The sequence below is a fragment of the Euleptes europaea genome, chromosome 10 (genome assembly GCF_029931775.1).
Source record: "Euleptes europaea isolate rEulEur1 chromosome 10, rEulEur1.hap1, whole genome shotgun sequence".
NCBI lineage: Eukaryota > Metazoa > Chordata > Lepidosauria > Squamata > Sphaerodactylidae > Euleptes > Euleptes europaea.
The window spans coordinates 69,345,755-69,370,562 of NC_079321.1; the positions used below are offsets into that span (position 1 = coordinate 69,345,755).

Here is a 24,808-nt window from a genome sequence, read left to right on the forward strand (position 1 = left end):
AAAAGGGCAAGAGTCCAGGAGCAGCTTAAAGACTAACAAAAATATTGGCTCACGAAAGCTCACGCCCTGCCAGAAAATATCTTTGTTAGTCTTTGAGGTGCTCCTGGACTCTTGCCCTTTTTAAATATTTAACAATAATACTCAAGTTAATATTAATATCTTATTAATACTTGCTATTGTATCAACTAAATAATCAAATACGTTTTATGATGTGATTCATGAAACAGTATATATGTATTCTCTAGGAAAGATAACTCACAGTGGGTCGCCGTGTTAGTCTGTCTGCAGTAGTGAGAGAAGGGCCAGAGGCCAGGAGCACCTTAAAGACTAACAAGGATATTTCCTGGCAGGGTGTGAGCTTTCGTGAGCCACAGGCGAAATGTTAGTCTTTAAGGTCCTACTGGACTCTTGCCCTTTTTAAATATTTAACATTAATACTCAAGTTAATATTAATATCATAATACTTGCTATTGTATCAACTAAATAATCAAATACGTTTTATGATGTGATTCATGAAACAGTATATATGTATTCTCTAGGAAAGATAACTCACAGTGGGTCGCCGTGTTAAGTCTGTCTGCAGCAGTAGAAAAGGGCAAGAGTCCAGGAGCACCTTAAAGACTAACAAGAATATTTTCTGGTAGGGTATGAGCTTTCACATTTACATACTGTTAACATTTACATACTAATGCTTGTCTGAATTCACTCTAAAGACAGATGGATTCACTTTCTAGCTGTATCTGAAGAAGTGAGCTGTGGCTCACGAAAGCTCACACCCTGCCAGAAAATATTCTTGTTAGTCTTTAAGGTGCTCCTGGACTCTCGCCCTTTTTAAATATTTAACATTAATACTCAAGTTAATATTAATATCTTATTAATACTTGCTATTGTATCAACTAAATAATCAAATAGGTTTTATGATGTGATTCATGAAACAGTATATAGGTATTCTCTAGGAATGATAATCCACAGTGGGTCGCCGTGTTAGTCTGTCTGCAGCAGTAGAAAAGGGCCAGAGTCCAATAGCACCTTAAAGACTAACAAGAATATTTTCTGGCAGGGGATGAGCTTTGAAGAAGTGAGCTGTGGCTCACGAAAGCTCACGCACCCTGCCAGGAAATATCCTTGTTAGTCTTTAAGGTGCTCCTGGACTCTGGCCCTTTCCTACTACTTTGTTAGTCTTTAAGGTGCTCCTGGACTCTGGCCCTTTTCTACTGCTGCAGACAGACTAACACGGCGACCCACTGTGGATTAAAGACAGATGGATCCACATTCTAGCTGTATCTGAAGAAGTGAGCTGTGGCTCACGAAAGCTCACACCCTGCCAGGAAATATCCTTGTTAGTCTTGAAGGTGCTCCTGGACTCTGGCCCTTCTCTCACTACTGCAGAGACGAACACGGCGACGCACTGTGAGTTATCTTTCCTAGAGAATACATATATACTGTTTCATGAATCACGTCATAAAACGTATTTGATTATTTAGCTGATACAATAGCAAGTATTGATATGATACTAATATTAACTTGAGTATTAATGTTAAATATTAAAAAAAGGGCAAGAGGACAGTAGAACCTTAAAGACTAACATTTCGCCTGCGGCTCGCGAAAGCTCACGCCCTGCCAGGAAATATTCTTGTTCGTCTTTAAGATGCTCCTGGACTCTGGCCCTTTTCTACTACTGAAGACAGACTAACACAGCTACCCACTGTGGATTATTTGCAGAAACTGTTCTTGTACAGCCTGCCAGAAAATATCTTTGTTAGTCTTTAAGGTGCTCCTGGCCTCTGGCCCTTTTCTACTGCTGCAGACAGACTAACACGGCGACCCACTGTGGATTAAAGACAGATGGATTCACATTCCAATTGTATCTGAAGAAGCGAGCTGCGGCTCACGAAAGCTCACGCCCTGCCAGGAAATATCCTTGTTAGTCTTTAAGGTGCTCCTGGACTCTGGCCCTTTTTAAACATTTAATATTAATAATCAAGTTAATATTAATATCATGGCTCACGAAAGCTCCTACCCTGCCAGGAAATATCCTTGTTAGTCTTTCAGGTGCTCCTGGCCTCTGGCCCTTCTCTCACTACTGCAGAGACGAACACGGCGACCCACTGTGAGTTATCTTTCCTAGAGAATACATATATACTGTTTCATGAATCACATCATAAAACGTATTTGATTATTTAGCTGATACAATAGCAAGTATTGATATGATACTAATATTAACTTGAGTATTAATGTTAAATATTAAAAAAAGGGCAAGAGGCCAGTAGAACCTTAAAGACTAACATTTCGCCTGCGGCTCACGAAAGCTCACGCCCTGCCAGGAAATATTCTTGTTCGTCTTTAAGGTGCTCCTGGACTCTGGCCCTTTTCTACTACTGAAGACAGACGAACACAGCTACCCACTGTGGATTATTTGCAGAAACTGTACTTGTACAGCCTGCCAGATAATATCCTTGTTAGTCTTTAAGGTGCTCCTGGACTCTGGCCCTTTTCTACTGCTGCAGACAGACTAACACGGCGACCCACTGTGGATTAAAGACAGACGGATCTACATTCTAGCTGTATCTGAAGAAGTGAGCTGTGGCTCACGAAAGCTCACACCCTGCCAGGAAATATCCTTGTTAGTCTTTAAGGTGCTCCTGGACTCTTAGCCCTTTTCTACCCTATCAGAAAATATCTTTGTTAGTCTTTAAGGTGCTCCTGGACTCTGGCCCTTCTCTCACTACTGCAGACAGACGAACACAGCTACCCACTGTGGATTATTTGCAGAAACTGTACTTGTACAGCCTGCCAGATAATATCCTTGTTAGTCTTTAAGGTGCTCCTGGACTCTTGCCCTTTTCTACTGCTGCAGACAGACTAACACGGCGACCCACTGTGGATTAAAGACAGATGGATCTACATTCTAGCTGTATCTGAAGAAGTGAGCTGTGGCTCACGAAAGCTCACACCCTGCCAGGAAATATCCTTGTTAGTCTTTAAGGTGCTCCTGGACTCTTAGCCCTTTTCTACTGCTGCAGACAGACGAACACGGCGACCCACTGTGGGTTGTTGTGGCTGCAGAAAGCCCCGCCCCCCCCCCGCACCTGGCTGGCGTTCTGTTTTCCCGAGCGCGGGGGTTGCTGGGAAAGGAGGCGGGGCCCGGGCCGGGGCTGCGGCGGGGCGGAGCCGCCATCTTGGGCCGCGGGTCTGCGTCGCTCGCGAGAGGGGAAGCGGCCGTTGGCGGCCAGGGGCGCCCTTCCCGCCTTCCTTCCTCCCTCCCCCATGGGTGCGTGTCGATGTCTCCGTCCGTCGGGGCCGTGGGGGGGGGAGGGGGTGATAAGCTCGTAAATAAGCCGGCAGCGCACGCCCTTTTGGGGTTCTTGTGTTCGCCCAGAAGGGATATAGGTTTTCCTAACGGTTGCGGTCCTGTGAGCCTTTTCTCAGGGGGTGAATCCCACTGAAATGAGTGGGGGTCGCCTTCAGGTAATCGTTCACAGGGCAGGGCTGCAAGGCTTCAACTATCCTAACTTAAATGCTTTATCTCCCTTTTGCTCAAGTCTTCTTTTTTTTAAATTTTTTTTATTTTCTTGATTTAAAATGTCGACATATAACACGCTTATCCGATGTTAAAGAATGCTAATAGTACTAAAAAGTCGAATAATGTTACTAAATTAATCACGAATTGACTCCCCCCTCTCCCTCTCCCATCTAAAAATCAATTGTATAATTGTTTGCTAACGGAACTAATCCCAATACTGTTTTAATTAATATGAACTTATCCTATCTAACATTATTAAATCACTACCTAATATAAAATGGATAAAACGTGTTGGTCTTCTAATGTAAATTAAGCTTTGTCTTCGAAAGAGGTGGAATCGTAGGAATTTGCCTGGCGTGAGTTTTGTTGTCTGTACATTTGAAGGGTCTCTGGCAATGATGGGGTTTCCTTCAGTTGAAGAAAAAGTTTCTTCAAGTGTTACAATTCCCAGGCCTGGGAGAGAAGGAAAACCTCAAAAGTCTTTCATCACGCCTGGTATCTACAATGAGTAGGTAGCCTATAAGGTGTCATCCTTATTTTCAATGTCGGCTCATCCTGTTACATAGTGGTTATCCCCCTTGTGTTTGCACCACTGTTCAATTACTCTTTGCTTCTGTCAGTGATCCTAAGAAGTGTTTTGGTATGTTGCCTTGCCTTTAATGACAGACAGTGGAAGAGTGTTGCTTTTGAATTAAAGCTGTTCAGTGCCAGTTTGTACTTTCATATATCTCTACGCTTTGGGACCCGTTAGGGAAACCAGGAGAGGAAAGGTCAGGTGGTGATTAGTGCTGCATTCAATGTGGCAATAAAATCAGGAGTAAAAAGGGTATTTGTGAAATATCCTAAAGATGCTGTATAAGCAGGGTATTGGTAATATCTGAACTTTCTATATGAATGGAGATATTACCTACGCTGACCTAAGAAGCAAAATCTCTTCCTGTATGTGCTCAGAGTGCACTTGTTATGTCTAGGTTATTTTCTCCAGCTTCCTTCAGACAGAAGACAAAATGTAGTCACTTTGGATTTGGTGTAAACTTTTGTCCTCTATTGTAGATACCATGACAAGCCCAGAAAAAGATCACTGCAGAATGAAAAGTTACAAAAATAATGCTCTCAATCCCCAAGAGATGCGGCGGCGAAGAGAAGAGGAAGGTATTCAGCTTCGGAAACAAAAGAGAGAAGAACAAGTATGTCTGTTAATATTATAAGTAATAACAATGCTGATAAAGAGATGATTGTGTCAAAGAAATGATGCAGATGTACCGTTGTTACAGCCCATCAGACATTTATGTACTCATTACGGGGAAATTAACTGAAAAATTGCCCTGCTGGGTCAGACCAATATCTATAACAGTGGCAGCCTGTGGAAATTGTGTTGCTGCTGTTCATTATCTGTTGTTTGACCCACAAGATCTGATCAGGTGTGTTGGGTTGAGGGATGACATAGAACACACAAAACCTCCAGCCTTGTTTTACTATAGATTTGCCCTGGCCATCCCCTTCAGGAAAATGTTTGATTTTTAGAAGCATTGGCTACTTTATGTGTCAATAGCCATCCTAAACAGGCCTTTTCAGGCTCTTACTCAAATCTACTCAGCGGGGCTTATTCCCAGAGATGTTTTCTTAAGATTCCACTGTAAATCACTTCTGGTCTACAATACTAAATACTGTAGTTCATGCAGTGCTCCAAGCTGAAACCTAGGCAGCATTCAGAACAATGACTTAAGTCAGTGTTAAGAAATCAGAAACTGGCTGAAAGATTGTGTGCAATCCTCCAGCCTCTACCACCTCTCCTTGTCTTTTCTAAGTAGTGTTTAAAGTTGCAGATGACCGAACTGGTTTAAAGTGCAAGTGGGTATGCTTCTAAATTCATATGGCCTATGATTATAAATTCACTGTTGAAGTGAGTTTAGGACTACTTCACAGATTTTATGTTAGATAGGTGAAGGGGCTGATCAGATTGGTTTTAAAACTGAGAAACATTGTTTGAATATTTATATGATGTTATTTTACACAGATTTACACTCATCAGCCCTGATGAGTTCTTTTACCTTTCTTTTTCCCCTTAGTTATTCAAACGCAGAAATGTTTCTCTGCTGGGAAATGATGAGTCAATGCAAGAAAGTCCTATTCAGGATCCTGATGTCAGCTCTACTGTACCTATACCTGAGGTAGGCAATTAACACTAGGCTTACTTGTAGTGACAGACACGTTTAAAGCTGAAGTTATAATGATTTTTCCTTTTTTTAGGAAGATGTAATTACTTGTGATATGGTACAGATGGTTTTCTCAGATGATCCAGACCAACAGCTTGCAGCAACCCAGAGATTTAGAAAACTGCTTTCTAAAGGTACCGTAAATAATCAGTGTTGTACTCCCTTGTTTTAAAAAATGGCTGCTGTTCATTTTGCTCACACCCATTCAGATGACATTGTGGAGGGGAAGAGATAGTTTTAAATCACAGCTTGTTAAACCTTTTCATCCACTGTTTCATCACGAGTGGTTGTATTCATTTAGATATAATGGGCAAATACCCAAAAGAGACTGTGAAAACAATAAAAACAAGCAAATCTGAAAAGCAGTGGCCATATGTTCGGCTCGTTGTTACTTTGCTAGTAATCCATCTAGTATCTGTGTGCGTTGCAGATAGTCCATTAAGCTGCTGACATACAGTGACTTGAAATTCATTGTTTTTATGTAAATTGCATGAAGGTTGAGAGACAAATGAGTGACTTACTATGGTGGTAATTTTGGTGGATACCAACTGAGTTAAAAATTCCAAGAGATAAGTAAAAATAGCTTGAGAATTACCTTGGGCAAAGATGCCGACTAATTGTAATTTGTGTTCAGTCTTGCGTACATCCGCTAGAGTTCACATTCCATCCTAACTCTGTTATTTAGATTTTTCTGTAATGATCCTCTTCTTAATTTGTTCAGTGTTGCTCTGAGTTAAACCTGAGGTATCGGATTATAATCCTTCTAATTAATCTTTCTTTTCAGAACCTAATCCTCCAATAGATGAAGTCATACAAAAACAAGGAGTTGTGCAGAGATTTGTAAAATTTCTAGAAAGGAATGATAATTGCACTCTTCAGGTGAGTCCAAACATGTTCAATTTTTTTCTGCTGGGATAGGGTGTTTTTTTTTCCTTCCAAATTTTGAGTTTTCCTATTCCTTGAATTCTATTTATTTCACTGTATTTGTATCCTGCATTTCCTCAGGGTGCTTAGGGAAGAGCACATGGGTGTGTTTTACACTCACAATGTGGCTTGTGAGGTAGATTATGCTGAAATGTAGTGACTTGGCCAAAATCACCAAGGAAGCTTTGTGACTCAAACAGGGATTTATTTAGCCTGTGCTTTCTGGGTCCACATCCAACACTTCATGTTTCTGTTACAGAAGCATCTTATTTAAAAGATTAGCAAAGCAGTGCTGGTTTATTTCTTTCTAAGAAATAGGTGATGCAACTGTAATAAATTTTGGTGTGGAAGATGACCTGGAAGATAGTTTTTAGAGTCTGCATTGCAAAGGTGTTTTGTTTGATACTTACTTTCCTGTCTTTCCCTCTAGTTTGAAGCTGCCTGGGCTCTTACAAATATAGCGTCTGGAACATTCCTCCACACCAAAGTAGTGATTGAAACTGGAGCTGTCCCAATTTTTATTAAGTTGTTGAATTCTGAACATGAAGACGTCCAGGAGCAGGTAGCTTCTTTGTGAATTTTTATCATGAAGATTGTGGATGGTGCTGTAGTGTTGGGTTCTGAAGAGCTTTGGGAATAAATAAGGGTTGAATAATAGTAGCATTATATTTTCTTAGTTACACATCTTAATTATAAATTACTATTTCTCTCACCTTCTGCAACCTCTCTGACCTGCTGTCACACCTTCTCATGTTCCTTCATTGGCTGCTGCTTTGTTATCAGTGGCTCTGTTGGGTGGTGGAGTTTGGAGGAGGTGTCTCTTTGTGCTGGGGTATTCTGCCTTGATCCATTGAGTCCCTTCATCGCATCAGTTTCTAGGATTGGCTGTACATACCTGTCTTCAGGGTCTTGCAGTTTTTGCCACCTTTGGTTCAAGGTAGAGAAGTTGGTTTGAATAATAGTCTTTTTTTACACATTATGCATACTGTATATACTCGGGTATAAGCCGACCTGAGTATAAGCCGAGGTGCCTAATTTCACCCCCAAAATGGGGAAAAATTAGGCAACTGCGTATAAGCCGAGGGGGAAATACACCCCTCCCCCACCCCCCGCAGGCTTACCTCCAGGTGCGCAGGCAGGCGGTGGCGGCGGCCCCCTCCCTGCGCGCAGGAGGCCCTGCGGGGTCAGCTGGCAAGCGGGAGGACCAGCCCGGGTGGGGTGGGGGGGAAGAAACCGCCACTGCCCAGCAGAAGGCTGGGTGGGGGGGGGGTAAAGAAACCTCTGCCGCAGCCGTGCAGAAGGCGCCATCGGGTGGGGTGGGGGGCGGGACAGCCCGGCCATCAGCTGGCCGGCAGGAGCGTGCTGGGAGAGGGCCCGGCAGGCGAATTACCGTATTGACTCGAGTATAAGCCGAGGTGAGTTTTTTAAGCCAAAAATCATGGCTTAAAACTCGGCATACTTGAGTATATACGGTACTTCACAAATTACAGAATTTTACATAAGGACTGCAGGGGAAGTGGTGTTGGTGAACTTGTTAAATGTATGAATGTTAATTTAAACCTTTGTTTCTAAGGCAGTGTGGGCTCTTGGTAATATTGCTGGAGACAATGCAGAATGTAGAGATTATGTGTTAAGCTGTGAAATACTTCCCCCACTTTTACAGTAAGTATTGAATTCTCTTGACAGTTCAACTGTATAGATGTAGGCTTGATGGTTGATTTTTAGTTGGTATCTTGGTAACTGTTAATTATGAACTTACAAGTGGGGGGCCATAAGGACTGGCTAAGGGTATCTCATTTTCCCCTCCTCTGCTATTTCTTCTTTCCTTCCCTGAAAGGTCTAGGCACTCCCCTTTTCCTGCTTCCTTCTCTCCTTCCCACCCTCCAGCCAAACTACCTATCTGCCCCTGTCTTCAGCTTCCCCTCCCCCCAGCAGCCTCTGCCCAGGAAACCCAGTTGCGTAGCAGGGAACCCTCAGGAACTTGCGGGGGGCACCTCACTTTCCCCTGTAGCTCCCTCCCTGCACCGTTTCCTCTTTCCTTCCTTTTGGCATATCTTCACATTTCCTCCTTCCCACCCGCCACCTTTCAACTTTCCACCATCTTCAGCTATATTTACTATTTCTTTAATTTATACCCCACCTTTCTTCCAAATGGGACTCAAAGCAGCTTATATCACTGTCTTCTCCACTGTATCCTGACAGCAACATAATGAGGTAGATTAGGCTTAAAATGTGTAACTAGTCCAGGGTCATCCAGTGACCTTCCATAGCAGAGTGGGGAATTCAAACCTGGGTCTCCCAGATCCTAGTCTAAAACTCTAACCACTACACTACAGCCGGCATTCATGGGGTGACTGCTGTTGGAACAGTAGCAAGTTGCCAGGCCTGGATGAGTCATGTAAGCCTTATGGTATCAAATCACCCAGTTGTTTCTGCTGGGCCTGGCCCCCAATGTGTCCTCCCTCAAAGGCCAGAACAGTCCTGGAAAAGGCCCCCTCCTTGCCCCCTGCCTTTTCCTGACAGAAACCATGACTGGAATACTGTTGTGGTTGCCTAGCAATGGCCACTGAGGGAATTTGTTTCTTAAAAGCTGCTGGTGCTCCTTTTATCATTTTGGGAGTTTTAAACCTCCCATGTGTACTTTTTTTAAGATTTCAGATTTTTCTGTAAACCTGGGAGTTTTCTCAGGTTTGTAGAAAGACCTGTCTTGCCTGTCTATGGCCGCAGTCTCCAAATATAATTATCAACAAATGTGGGCGCACTGAAGATTAGCTATATTGAATATGTAACTCATATTCTGGCATTTTGGCACCAACAACTCTTTACTTTGAGAATTTTGATTATTTTCAAAACAAATTGAAGTAGTTATATGTGGAATAAGGATAGTGTTTGGAAAGTTAGTAATTTGCATAAATGTCTTGCATAAATGAGGAGAGTGCCTGTTTTCAGTTAACTTTGTTAATATTTCTTGATAGACTGCTAACATACTCTAACAGACTTACCACAACTAGGAATGCAGTCTGGGCCCTTTCAAATCTCTGCAGAGGCAAAAATCCACCTCCAGATTTCAGTAAGGTAAGGATCACTTTGCAATCTTTGAAGGTGTTGTAATGATTCTAAGCATTATTAATTGCTTTGAAATGACATAGATTCCTGTCCACAAAGCCAAATCTTTTTGGAGTCTTTAATTGTTGCCTGAATTGTTAGAATGCTGTCATGCTACTATCTCCAACAGACAAGTGGTTGTGGAAGGAAACTAAGTGTTTGTATTATATTCAAAATGCTATGCTTATGGTATTCACTTTTAAACAATCAAATTGTCAAATCAAAGATGATATTATAACATAACTGCAAATCTCTTATGATTTTGCATAGCTGTTGACTTGAATGCTTAATGCAAAGCCTCCCAAAAGCCATGCCATGAGTTCTAGCACTTCAGAATAACCCCAAATTTAGTGTTTGGGCAGCTGCTTCTGGTATCACTCACAGATGATCTAGAAAATGTTTTTGTAGCTAGGCAGCGCAATCCTGAGGCCCAGCCACAACTTGACCACTCCCTAGGGGGAGACCTATGAGGTAGCAACGTTCCAAGGGTGGGCTGTTCTGTGGGCAAGGCTCTGGGTGAAATGGCTGGTCAGTGGTTGGAACTGGAGCTTTCCCAGTTGGATCACAACCTGAAGCAGAAAAGAACACATATACAAGCACAACTGCCACAAGGGGCCTAGGGTTTCTTGTTGGGCACAGAGTGCTCCCTTGGTGTTCTTCAGATGGTCCAGTCGTCAGCCCTTGTGGGGGGTCTGTGGCATCAGCACTGCAGCCCCCCCCCTCAGCTTCAGACTTGTGACATCCAAGTCTTTGTCACCTATCTGCAGCTCCTGTCAATGCCAGCAGTAAATGATAGGTCCTCCTTGGCATGGACTCCATGGGGGGGGGTGTTCTCCTGTGAGGGAATGAGTGCGGGGGGGCCTCTGTCATACACTGCTCTATGCATGGGGTCCTGAGGGTAGGACCCCCCCACCCCCTCGCTTCCTGTCCTTGGGGGTGTGCTGCAGCTGTCAAGGCAGACATAACACTGCACAGTTCTTCATCTTGGCAAAGAACCCCTGGCAGCTGTTCCACCCCAGCCCCCACGTAAACACCGCTTGTGTTCGGGGACAAAGGTGGGTAGGTGTTCTTGGGCTCCTGCCTGTGGAAAGGGAAATGGGGGAAGAAAGTTTGGGGGAAACAGTCCCTAGCTTATCTGCCAGTGTGCATCACCCTCGTCAGGTCCTTCCTGAAGATATGGGGCACCTTTAATGGTCCTGAACTGGGAGAGCTCAGCTTCAGAGTGTGTGGACTTTGCTTTCCCAGCTGGGTGTCGGTGCAAAGTGCTCTCTTTGTGCTTTCCCTGGCACCAAAGTTCTGCTCTGCTTGCTCTAAGTCCCCATGGCAGGTAGCTATCAGACAGTGTCCCATGCCATTTGCCCTATCTGCTGAGGTGTCAAGTGTCCTGACCAGGGTTCATAAAGGGATGGGGAGACCAATATTGGTTCCTGAGGAGGGGGCTTGGTTGGCACTGGGGAGCTTTCCCATTGGTTGCTCCCTTAATCGGCATCCTAAGCACTTTTGCTCCATATGGGTGGGGCTATGCCGGTGGGGGGCATTTTTAAAACTGTTATAATGGAGCCCTGTGTTCTGTGCTACTGTTTTTGTCAGCGCAACTTTGTGCCTTGAAAAGGGGCATTCCTGGGCCAAAAGGGTATAGGGAGAGGACTTTGTCTCTGACCTCCTGAACTGCCCCCTTTTATGCTGGTATAGAGCCCCTAGCTCAGCTGGTGCACAAAAGTGGCACAGCTGTGCTGGCATGCAGAAGCGGCACAGCTGAGCTAGGGCTCTGCGCCAATGTAAATGGTCCTAATGCCATTGTATCTTCTAGATATGTTGGTGTAGAAGTCAGTCTGCCCCCTCTGGCCCTTCAGACCCCCCCTTAGGATTGTGCTTTAAGTTATGTATCATCTAAAGCATAGTAAAGGAGATTTAAGTTTATATTGTATCGCAGCCTAATACTTACTGAATTCCAGAGGGATTGCTCTGTTTATCTGCTGCGGCCTAAATGGGAGTCTTGTGGCACCTTAAAAGAGTAATGAAGCTAGAGATCACTTTGTCGGATGCATCTTTAAGGTAATGAAGTAATGAAGCTAGAGATCACTTTGTCGGATGCATCTTTAAGGTCCCCCAAGGTTCATCATTTTTATTATTAAGGAGGATCATGATAAATTAGCACAAATATCAAGGAAATATTTCAGCTTTTTAGAAAAAGTTCTTGCATTAATTTTGTTCAAAATAAATTTATAAAGAGGAAATGCCTGATTTTTCTTCTTTAACTCTTAAGGTTCGACCTTGCTTAGGTGTTCTGTCAAGACTGTTGTTTAGCAGTGACCCAGATGTATTAGCAGATGCTTGCTGGGCCCTCTCTTACCTTTCAGATGGACCTAATGATAAAATCCAAGCAGTTATTGATTCTGGAGTCTGCCGAAGATTAGTGGAACTTCTGATGTGAGTCCCTTTAATCAAATCATTGTAGTTTTAGAGGGGATCTGAAGCCAAATACATGGTGGATTATTAATTCAAGCATGTAAAAAATATACTTTCTGTATCCAGCTACTTCACAGCTGAATCTCCTTCTGTCCTCAGGTACCTTGTGACTTTCCCCCCCTTACAGCCCAGTCCACTTCCATAAATGATCAGAATTCCATGACTGACATTTCCCCTCATCTTCTACCATGTTTTAACCAGTTTTTGACACCACAAGAGTTAACACAGAAGAAACTTGTAAATTCATAATAATACTGCCGTTAGCCTTTTTAATATACTGTCTCTATTTTCTGCTATATGTACCTCATATAATATTTTTTAAAATCCAGGGTTGAAGCAGTGGGAACGAATCTTCTGTTCTGTGATTATGATACCTGAGTGATGTGATACTGCCGGACAGATTAACGAATATTATGCCCTGAAAATTACATTGAGAATATCTAATTTGTGTAGTAAAAAAAGTTAATTGAATCAGTGCCAGTTGCACTAAAGATTGAGATTGCTAGTTGAAATGGTATGTGTCTTGCTCTACTCCCCCAAAAGGAGTAGGGGTTAGGATGTGATTAGCTTTTTTTATACAGCACAACATAAGGCCTCAATCTGTACCGTTGTATTGTATTGTCTTGATGAAGCCTGTCATTGCTTGCTGGTAGAGCTTTTGTGTGCCAATTGAAATGGAGTCCTTTTCAATGAGATCTGCATGGCTACACATGCAGCTAGTAACACATACAGCTATTAAGAGCTCCATTTAAATGGACAGCAGCTCTCCCATTCAGTTGACCTGAGATCCCCACAATATCTGTTTAGACAAGACACAAAATGTTATGGGGGAATAGTGTACTCCTTTAAAGGAATATACTCTTCTTGCAACCAACCCAGAAACAAAGAAGTGATTACTGACTTTAGCTATGATCTAATAGATGCATCCCAAGCGTGTAAGCTGGAAAATCGGCAGTTCCTGTATTGCCTTAGTTATAGACTCACTAGGAGGTCATAGGAAAGCCACTGTTCTCTCAGCACCCCCCTCCCTGCTCATCAGTCTTACATAGATTGTTAACATTCTATTATTTTACAGTAATACTATGAGCGTGAGGCACTTTTAAATGCGTGAAACACATGCAAATTCATGTAATTATGTAAAAGTACAGGCTTTCCCACCTTCCTCTGAACAGCTATATGTTTAGTAACCTCAAATGTTGTTATTTTTTCCAGGCACAATGACTACAAGGTGGTATCTCCTGCATTAAGAGCAGTTGGAAATATTGTAACTGGTGATGACATTCAAACACAAGTAAGCAGACCTTATTAAGTTTGAGGACCACATCTCACAGTGCTTTTTTTACAATTGTGAGATTACGTCAGCATACCTCTTCACTCAATTGTACCCTCAAACTATCAGATTAGGATAGTGCTGCTTCTGAATTGAGTCCAGTGTTCACATTATCCAGGCTTCAAGCTAGTTGAGGATAAATATTTTCCTCTCATTACACCTCTAGGAGTGCATTTTTTCAGCAATAAAAATCGTTTCACAAGTAGAGAGGTCAAATTGCCCTTCTTTGCCAAGTATGAAGTTAAAGGACAGCAAATGAATTGGTAATACTGTTTCGGGCTAAAGATTACTAGGTTTTTAATTCACAACTCTATTAAAAGTAGGCTATGGCATTTTGGAGGCTTTTTTGGCACGTGAATTAAATATAGAAATAGCTTAACTCCCATCCCTGGAGAATTGGGGTTGCCAGTTAATCACTGCCGCCATTCCTAGCAAACTGAGAGGGCTTTCTTTTCACATCACCTAGATTGTACAAGAAGAGCTCACCCTCTTTATTTGTAAAGAATTCCTGATCCCCCCTGGGTGATCTTTGCAGGCTCCTTTTTGAAAAGTGCTGTATTATAGCATAGTACAAATTCTTCAGCCAGTGCTTGTACGGCAGTACTAATGACTCACAGTTGTTTGGATCCAGTACTTTGAATTTATGCACACATAAATAATCTAACATCTTCAAATATTACATTATGCCAGTTATCCCTTAAAACTGAAAGCCTAGATAGGTTGTTATGTTAATGACACCTTTGTATTTTCTGCTGAGCCTTCATATTTTATTGGAATCTGGTATATAATTTTTTTTCCAAAATAGGGAAAATTTATTCCTGCAAACATAGGGAAAAGAGTGTAATGATAGCTATATACATTACTGACAGAATAAGTTATACTTGTGAAAATAGTAGTTGTTTCAACTATATGGACTGTCTTTGTTTTACATTGTTTAGGTAGAACTTTTCATCTTTCAAATTATTTTAGGTAATTCTAAATTGCTCTGCATTACCCTGTCTCTTACATTTGCTGAGTAGTCCCAAGGAATCTATTCGGAAAGAAGCATGCTGGACAGTTTCTAATATTACTGCAGGAAACAGAGCTCAGATCCAGGTATTACATATAATATTTAATATATACTTTTCCTGTTTATATATTATGCAGCATTGTGTTTCCCTCCCCTTTTGTTTGAGCGGTATTCTGAATCGTCGGTCAGCATCAAAGAGGGAAAATAGAAATTCTGAAATTCTGATGAACCTGTGAGTTCTCCTGCTCTGCTTTGCTGAGAGCCAGCATAATGTAGCGGTTAAGAGTGGCAGACTCTTATCTGGAGAGCCAGGTTTGATTCCCGCTTCTCCACGTGCAGCCTGCTGGGTGACCTTGGGCTAGTCACAGTTCTCTCAGAACTCTCAGCCTCTCCTACCTCACAAGGGAGGGAGGGAAGGCGATTGTAAGCTGCTTTGAGACTCCTTAAGAGAGGAAAAGCAGGGTATAAAAACCAACTCTTCTCAAATCTGAACCTGTTATTGCTTGGGACAATATTTTGATGTTTTTCTATTTGAAGTTCAAGTAGGTTATTATTGCTTAGTTAGAAGTAACTGGCAAGGACAGGTTGGTACCTCCTAGTTCTGACCCGCCTTTTGTTCAAAGTTTGCCCTTTGTCTTGTTGCTGCCCATCACATGCTGTCCTATCCCATTTTTCCTAGGCTGTCATAGATGCAAATATATTTCCAGTACTGATTGAAATTCTTCAGAAAGCTGAATTTCGTACTATCAAGGAAGCAGCCTGGGCCATCACTAATGCAACATCAGGAGGGACTCATGAACAGATCAGGTAATTGATGATGTGAATACTTTTTCTCTGTTTTTAGTTCTTGTGAAATGTTGTAGATATTGTTAGGACTTCCTGAACTATCAGACTTTAAGCTAAGATGCTTGTGAGATCTGCATGCATACCATGGTTTATTTAAAAAAATCATGGTATGTTTAAAAATCATTAGAAGCTTCGCAGAAAGCTGCTAGAGGAGGAGACAAAAAGAAACAGCTTTGTGCAGAGGCTGCAATTCTTGCTTGTGAATTATTCACTTTTCTGGATTACAGCTATCATCTTCCAAGGCAAATAATTAAATAGCATTATAATATGGAAGAAGAAAGCCTGCAAAAGGGTAATTTAAATTTTACTGCTTTCCTCAAATCACAGTACAGTATCTCTTTTATAACTAAATGGTATCTTTGTGATACTTTAATGCTATTTTCCACCTGTGGGAATTTTAAGTTTTGTTCTCTCCTGTTGGTTTTACATTATCATTATTGCCTGAATGTAGAAGTTATATTTTACAAATGGACATTTTAAACACTCTCGTGTTCTTGGGATGAAGTATCTCCCATGTTTGAATTTATTAGGTCTGCTTCCATACTATTTGATTTTTGACTTTTCAGAATAAAGCTTACTGGGTTTCATTGTAAGGATGTAGCTGAAATTTCCATTCTGACCTCCTAACCTTGTTTGGAGGCTGCAGACAGGGAAGAAATCTTTCCTTATTGTGCAGGGTGGAAGGATCTGTGTTGCCTCACTACCTGGGCATTGCTGCCCAATCTTCAGGCAGTGCAAAGGCAGCCGTAAAACCACTGTAATACAGCACAGTCTGGCGATTCAATCAGTTGTCTGGGCAGTGTTGTGGTCCTCCCTGCATCATCTTCATTGCTAGAAGAGAAGGGGGTGCATCCTCACATTATTTAGACAGTGCAGTTAGTCAATCTGGCCATATAATGTGATGACACCATCTTGCTATTAGACTAGTACTGTGCAGTGAATGAGAAGAGGAAATAGCATTAGAGGGGAAGCAAAGAGGGTGGATAGAGTGGCTGAGAACAGCTACAGAAACTGAACCAGGTCTGCATTTCTGCCCCTCCCTTATTTTCATTAATGGTGATTTGCCCACTTCTCTTGATACTATATATCCTGACATAAGAGATGGGGATATTATATTAAATTTCTTGTAAGTGCATGATAAGATTCCCTCTGGGCAGTATTAATATATTCATGTCAGATTACTAGAAATTGCATCTTAAGGAAAAGCGCACAGATTTTTTTCTTCAGCAAAGAAGTACAGTCTGAACAGAAATAAGCATTGTTAAGGCCAGGTCTGTTCAGTGCTTGCCTTGCCATTCATATTAAACAGATGCATATCTAGGTCAATTTGTTCAGATAAAAATATAGCTGCATTATGTGCAACTTACCTATACAAGTGGTATATATATGTATGTGCTTAACAACATTCCCAAAAGTGTTCTCAGTGTTGCCACTGAGAATATACTAAAGGAGCAAAATTATCATATTGGGATACAGTTACAGCTAATTAAGTGTGGTAGACTAACAGTGCCATCTTTAAAAACACTTTCCTGAGAGTAAGCCTTATTGAATAGATTCTACATAGACCTGCTCAGGGTTGCTGTCTGAATCCCCCCCTTTTTTTAAATCTGTTATGTTCTGCCAAAGCTACTTGGTGGCATTAGGTTGTACCAAACCTCTCTGTGATCTTCTGACTGTGATGGATTCTAAAATAGTCCAAGTGGCACTGAATGGACTTGAAAACATTCTACGACATGGAGAACAAGAATCTAAGCAAAGTGGAATTGGAGTTAATCCTTACTGTGCCCGTATAGAGGAGGCATATGGTAAGAAATTGTGGTAATTATATAGTTATTTATGGTACTTTCAATATGCCTTTCTCTAAAAGGACTGAAAATGGATTGCAGTGTTGTTTAGAACCATAACAAAAAGAGAGATAACAGTACTAATTAATATCTTTTGCCAGGCCTAGAAACCCCCCCCCCCCATAGCATAGGTGCCTTATTAACATTCTTAGGAAGGTTTTTCCACCTAGGATTTAAGGCATCACCTGTTCTGGATGGGGTTGCACTCCCCTTGAAGGAACAGGTTTGTAATCTGGTGGTACTCTTTAACCCAGGCCTACTTCTGGATAAGCAAGTGGCAGCTTTGGCCAGTAGTGGCTTTTGCTATCTCAGTGGAACATATTGAGAGGCATTCCTGTAGATATGTGGGTCCCAAGCCATGAAGGGGTGTTGTAATAACCAGCATGCTGAATTGAACTGAAAAACTAACAAACAGCCAGTGAAGTGCTTTCAAAACAGTGTGTAATATGTATGTTGCAGTTTTCTCCAGATAGTGAGTTGCCACATTTTATACCAGTTGAAGCTTCCAAGTTGTCGTCAATTGCAGTCCCGTGTGGAGCATGTTACAATAGTCTAGCCTTAAGGTTACTGCAACATGGATCAGTATGGCCAGGTTGAGTTGGGGAAGGGAGCCAGCTTCCATGCTAAGTGGAGATGGAAAAAGATAGCTAAGCCAAGCGCCAATTCTGGGCTGCAGCCAATGCAATTCTGGGCTGCATCAAAAATAGTATTGTGTCTAGATCAAGGGAAGTAATTCTGCATTCTGCATTGTATTCTGCATTGGTCAGACCTCACTTGGAATACTGTGTCCAGGTTTGGGCTCCACAATTTAAGAAGGATGTTGACAAGTTGGAGCGTTTCCAGAGGAGAGTGACCAGAATGGTCAAAGGTCTGGAATCTATGCCCTATGAGGAGAGACTTAAGAAGTTGGGTTTGTTTAGTCTGGAGAAGAGAAGGTTAAGGGGTGATATGATAGTCAAGTTTAAATATTTGAAGGGATGCCATGTTAATGAGGGGACTAGCTTGTTCTCTGTTGCTTCAGAGACTAGGACACGGAGTAATGGATTTAAACTAAAAGAAAAGCGATTCCACCTAAACATTAGGAAGAACTTTCTGACAGTGAGGGTGGTTCGACGGTGGAATGCCCTGCCTCGGGTGGGGAGATGGAGTCCCCGTCTTTGGAGGTCTTTAAGCAGAGGTTGGATGGCCATCTGTCGGGAGCGCTTTGATTGTGGGATCCTGCATGGCAGGAGGTTGGACTGGATGGCCCTTGTGGTCTCTTCCAACCTTGTGTGATTTTTTTGTGATAACTCCCAGACTCCCAAATATGGAGAGTACAATACCCTCCTCAGCTTTACCATGATTTGGTGCTATGTGAATAAGCCTTGTACTCACTGGCTCACTCCTCTTCTTGCACTGTGATTAGTGGCTGTTCGCCTACCAATTTGCTATTACTTCCAAACTGGCAAACGTATGATTTGTTTTTGCTCTTCCAAGCACCAAACTTGGAGCCAGCGTGTAGAGGGTTAAGAGCAGCGGATTCTAATCTGGAGAACCGGGTTTGATTCCCCATTCTCCCACATGAAGCCTGCTGGGGTGACCTTGGGTCAGTCACAGTTCTCTCAGAACTCTCTAAGCCCATGCAGAGGCAGGCAATGGGAAACCACATCCAAACGTCTATTGCCTTAAAAACCCTACAGGGTTGCCATAAGTCAGCCGTGACTTGACAGCACTTTCCGCCACCACCAAGCACCAAACTATGGTTTGCTGTAGCAATTGAACAAGCACATAATTATGTATTGAGCTCATTAACATTGCAAATGCAGTTGTATTTCCTGCTTTTAATACATAATGTTTTTTCTCTTCATGCAAATAGTTGAAAATGACCCATTAACCTTTAGGCTTTCCTCTGCTTGGTTCTTTTTTTGGTCTGATAGAGAATCCTTAGTAGATATTCAAGCTTTCTTCTGTTTTGTATGAGGGAAAGAAAATACAGTGCTCTCCACACAGTCCATAATAAGCATTCCCAAAGCAGCCCAATTAAACTCAGTGGGAACATTCGTAGTAATTGAACTATAGAATAAAGTCTTTGGGCCAGTCATTAGCAGAGGTATGTATGTAATAGAGTTTTAGTCAGTGGATTCCCACATGGTCATTTACTGCGTATTAAATTAAAGCCAGTGAGTTAATACTGTTTATTACTGAAAAAACTGTATGGTAGGAGAGTGTACAGAACTAAAATACAATCTTATGTGATCTCTCAAATTCAGGACTAGATAAAATTGAAATTCTTCAGAGTCATGAAAACCAGGAGATCTACCAAAAAGCATTTGATCTTATTGAACATTACTTTGGCGTGGAAGAGGAGGATGCCAATATTGTTCCACAAGTGGATGAAAATGAGCAGCAATTTCTGTTTCAGCAGCAGGAAGCTCCAATGGAGGGATTTCAGTTGTAACTGTTAAAATAAATGCAAATTCTGTAGCTCCTTATGCAGACCTCAGCTTGCTGGCTAGCTACAAGGAAGATAAGAATGCTCTGCTGAAGACAGATAAAGAAGCAGCTCATGCACTTGAGTTTTCTGTCAGATGCAACTTTTTGTTCATTTTTTATTTGTGTGTGATTCCATTGTCCTAGTCCAGATACACTAACTAATCACGACTTTTAAAAAAAGTTGCAGAGCTTGAATAATGTTCTCATTAGCTACTGCTGCAGTTTTTCAGGCAGTTACTAGAAAAGTATAATTATGCATAAACAGCTGACAGTTTGAATTTTGGCTGTAGGGTTCAGTTGCCCACTCTAAATCTACCTCTTTTCACTGGAGCCAAAAAGACGCTTCAGAACTAAAGTGACACACACACACACACACACACACACACGCGAGCTCCTAGCAAAAGCTAAACTTAGAATGTGAAAAAGTATTTATTTAAATAGTGAAAATATAGTTTTATGTGTGATACTTTGCGATAAACTGGTGAAATATATTTATATTTGAAAGCATAACACTTAACTGGGGCACACTGCTGATTATATGACATAGTATTGAAATATGGCAAAAACAAGTTTTTCTGCTGTATGAAAAGATGTAGTGGCTAGTTTTAATTTGTTATACATAGGCCTTGCTGCCTGGCTTATGTAATGAAAGTTCCTTCTTCCTCCTTTTATTCTGCAGTGATATTGCAAATAAGGCTGTCAAGGTTTCAACCAGTCCCAGTAGCTCTGCCTTAAACAGCAGGTTGGGGAGACATGAGTAGGCAGTCATGTTTACCCTCTGTGCTGTGAGAAGCTGGTCCTTCCCCAGCTGGCTTCCACTAAAGGCAGACCATGCCAGGGTTTTTTATGGCCTTTTGACAATTTTAATTGCAAGTTGGAGAGAGTTTATTCCTTTGTATTTATACTTTTGTAATGCCCACTGGATTCTTGTGAGGGTAGGGGAAGGGTTCCTATAGTTGCATAGAGTCAGATTGTAGATAGAAGGCTCCATGTTTAACTTACATGTTACCAAAGTGTTCGAACTCTGCGATATTCTTTTTTCTTGAAATGCTGACGACATGCTTTATTTGTACGAAGTCAATTTATTGTAATTGACCAAATCCACTAATATGACATTTCATTTTTGGGGGGGGGAGCTGAGGAGTAAGGTTATTTTGTTTTTAATCCTATGTTTTAAACAGGGCATTTACATGTTCCCTGCTGTAACTATAGTAGTGCTATGGTAGAACATCTTTTGCAGTAAACTGAAGAAAAGAAGCGTGGTTTTGTTGTAAATACAGTAGGTGCTTGGACACCCAAATATTTCTGACTGTATAAAAAATGTCTGATGCCAAGCATTTTATACAAAATTACTACAATGAAGCCTTGAGGCCTTTCTCTTGCAGAGTTCCAAGCTCTATGGATTTTTTTTCCTGCTAGCAAAATTAAAGTACTCTGATTTGGCTAACTAGAAATCTCGATCTGTGTGGGATTTTTTTCCTATGTTCTATAAAATATTTGCAATTGCTTGCTGTTTCCTTAGCATAATTCAACTAAAAAAACATCTACAATAAATCAGATATGGAGCCTTTTGCTGATGCAAGGACCCTGTTGTGTTAGCAGAGCAGAATCTTTGGATCTCTGGTGTCTGCTGAGATCAAATACTGATTTGAGCCCTGTGTGAGAGTGATCTATACAAAGACCTGCCTGAAGCCATTGCATGGAGAAAGAAGCTTCAGCTGGCAATTTTCCTGTTCATCCTGCATAGCAGTTGAGAGGAAGGATTCTTAGCATCCATCCTTCCTCCAGTAGGAGATCAGTAGTGTATGCTTAAATGAATTGCTCTTGTTACGAAGCTGCCTTATACGGAGTCAGAAGACCCTTGGTCTATCGAGGTCTGCATTGTCTACTTTGACTGGCAGTGGTTAGGGAGAGGTCATTCAAATCATCTCGTACCGGATACTTTTAACCAGAGATTCTGGGGATTGAACCTGTGACTTCCTGCATGCCAAGTGGATGCTCTGCCACTTAGCAATGGCCCCTGGGGCAGTGTGAAAGAGTGTCCGGATGGTCCATGCTTCCTGAACACTTCCTGAACCTTCTGCTTTCCATCCTCAATTGTGAAAGTGACAAATGCAGGAGCCGATAAATAGCTTTGTGCTGTGTGTGTGGGGCTCTGGATTGCGGCCACAGCCTTGGAGGCCTCGTACCAGCATGGTGTTAAAGATTGCTGTTGAAACTTTCAAGGTTAATAGTAATCTGAATTACTCATAAGCAGCTGTAGCTGAAGAAAACAGCCTCCGATACCTTGATGGAAATCAAGTGTATCTTAAGGGACAGGACTATGTAGGGTTGTACTGATATCCTGAACTTGGTAGCCTTGAACTGGCAACTCTCTTTGTGTGAATTTGTTCCCTTGATGTTAGCATAATAGTTGTCTCCTGGGATTCATTCTAAAGGCAAGTCAAAGAAATGATCATGAAATCTGATCAGAAAAGTTCTAGTATGTAAAAAATATTCTGCAGTGACAGGATACTCCATTGTTTCTAAAAATCTTTTATTGTATTACAAAAATTACCAGCTGTGCCTGTTCTTAATTTGATTTTTCTAATAGATACTACCATCTAAACATTTTGATCTAGCCCAAATCTGAGACTAAATCTCTCTCCTTATTTCTTGTAAGAGAAGACTGCTTTAAAAATCCTGAAAGGCTGTTCTAGTGTTAAGAATTAGAATATTCTTTCTATTTGGTGAAGATGTAATGCTAACATGTTTAATTTCACACTTTATTAGAATTTTAGGGTGAATTTTGTCCTTTTACATATGAGACTGAGAAGCCTTGCATAATCAGAACTGCAGATGTAGCTTGTAGGCAGAACAGGTACGAATGGCACCTGCAGCCTATACTGTGTTCTAGAACAATGATTCTATTTGTAATTTTTGTAAAAAGCTTTCAAAATACTTAAATAGTGTTTTCCTAGTGTTGGCTGAAAGAAATTTTCATATAATTGCTTGAATTTGGATCATGATTATTTAATCTATGCAATCATGGCAGGTATGTTCTGCAATATATTTCAGATATAAAACCCTCTAGTTTTCTATCAAATATTTTCCCCATTCCTGCGCTTCCATTTATGGAAAAAAAATTGGCTTTTAGGTCTTGCCTTTTAAAGAGTGGCAAATAAATAACTGCCTTTCATTCAAATAAGTTTACACCTAGAAAATTTTGTCGATCAGTGTCTTGAAGAAAATTTTTTTGTCCATTAATGACTGGAATAATTTGCTTGAGTCTTATAATTTACCTTCTGGGTGTTTCCTGTTTCCCTACAAATTCTGTTGGAAGAGAAAATGTAGATTATGAAAGTACTTCAAAGATTATGGAGATCTCATAAAGATTGCTTTTACATTTACTGTCATTACTGTTTTCTAAAATGGTTATCTATAACTTAATATTACATCTCTAAAAGCAAACTGGAAACTAATTGAACAATCCTGCAAATTTGAACAGTATACAATATTATGGAATGTTACTATAAATATAACAGATTAAAACTAATAAAGGTATTTTACAGTGACAGTATGTGTCCTCTGAATTGAGAGTTGGCCCTATTTACTTGAAACTAACAGTATAGTTTGAGATTAGACTGTTGCATAAGCCTAGTTAGAACAACTGGGAATTGCTAATGTGATGTGATCATATACCTGTTAATTCAGAAATAAATACAACTATATTCACTGCCTTTCAGTTGTGGTTACATGGACATGGGATTTGATCTTTAAGCAGCCCCCTTTCATCTGTTACAGTTCAGAAGGACACCGTTTAAGTCACTATTGTAAGCTAGTGACTTAAAGTTTATACTTTAATTTTTTATGGTGTTTACCATTTCCCTGTACCAAAGACATCACTACCAGGAAAAACCTCCACCCGAAAAGTGGTGTTCAAGACTGAGTAATTAAAAGACAAAAAGGAAGTCTCTCTGTGACTCTGGCTGGGATCTCCTGGTTCTGAAGAAGTGATCTTATGCTTAAATAAATGTTAGTTTTTAATGTGCCACTGGACACATTATTTTATTTTACCTGGCTGCCCCTCTGGATTTATCAAATATATATTCACTGCCTGTTAGCATTGTTGTTCTGCCAGTCTCAATCTTACAGCTTCCATTCCTGCTTCAATGCCTTTGATATCTTATTTAGTAAAGAGGTCTTCTCTACTTCTGACACTATCCCCTATAATGATGCCATATTTCTAACTGTCCTAATCTATAGACCTATGTTTTTAGAGGAGTTGCTCTACTGTCTGCGGTTCAGGGACTCCTCTCTGTTCCATCCCTCACTTAGCTTCATCCACAAGTTTTATGGTCTTTCATCAGAGGCAGCCCTATGCAAATGTATTCATGAATATGTTGTATGGGCTTCAGTAGGTTCTACCTCCATATTATTTGAACAGTTGTACATGCATACTATTTCAATCTGTATTATATAGCTTGTACCTAAAAGAACAACATTTTTCCATTTACCTTTTGTGATGTAGAAATTATACGACTGATAGCATTTCCAATAAAGGATAACTGTTTAGAAGTAAAATACCCCAGAGAAGCCTAAATGCATTGGATTATTGTTGTTTTCTCAGTGTTAAAAACTTTCCATACACAACACCAACCTCTACTTGTGCTGGTTTATTTTGTTGCTGTTTTACAATCATGTTCTTTCTACATTTAAGGAATGAAGTAGCTCTTTGCCTTTGGCAGGATGAGAACTTTTCAGTGTTAATGTATTTAACCCACAAATGCAGATAAAAATCTCTTTGCTGGACAATGTCCAGAATAAATTCTGGCCAGAAAACTCTGTGTCTTGGTAAATAGTTCTGTGGTCCCTCTATTAGCTACATAAACAGTGATCGTTTGAGTTGAGGCTAAAAACTGGATGAAGCCTTTCAGAGCAAATTCAGTTGACCTTGATTTCTTAAATCCCTTGATTAAATGCTTGTGACTTTGAAATACATAATCCTATCCCACCCATCTTTGTTACATAAATGTATATGAAAGTTAATACTGTTACAATTCGTGTTTCCTTCAAAACTTTCCCCAGAGA

General features: G+C 41.0%; 1 protein-coding gene across 1 annotated transcript; it reads left to right on the forward strand.

Moving 5' to 3' along the window:
• Positions 1-4,563: 4,563 nt before the first annotated feature.
• Positions 4,564-19,873, forward strand: KPNA5 (karyopherin subunit alpha 5). Its single transcript, XM_056856317.1, has 13 exons — positions 4,564-4,710; positions 5,593-5,694; positions 5,774-5,873; positions 6,524-6,618; positions 7,094-7,225; positions 8,237-8,325; positions 9,639-9,738; positions 12,035-12,198; positions 13,450-13,528; positions 14,537-14,662; positions 15,256-15,383; positions 17,049-17,227; positions 19,516-19,873. The coding sequence occupies exons 1-13, from the start codon at positions 4,582-4,584 to the stop codon at positions 19,701-19,703; spliced, it is 1,611 nt and encodes a 536-aa protein (XP_056712295.1). The 5' UTR covers positions 4,564-4,581; the 3' UTR covers positions 19,704-19,873.
• Positions 19,874-24,808: the final 4,935 nt, after the last annotated feature.

Coding starts and splice junctions, on each gene's coding strand:
- KPNA5 (XM_056856317.1), top strand. CDS start 4,582: ATGACAAGCCCAGAAAAAGATCACTGCAGAATGAAAAGTTACAAAAAT. Junction 5,874..6,523: donor TAGAAAACTGCTTTCTAAAG/GTACCGTAAATA, acceptor CTTTCTTTTCAG/AACCTAATCCTCCAATAGAT. Junction 12,199..13,449: donor AGATTAGTGGAACTTCTGAT/GTGAGTCCCTTT, acceptor TATTTTTTCCAG/GCACAATGACTACAAGGTGG.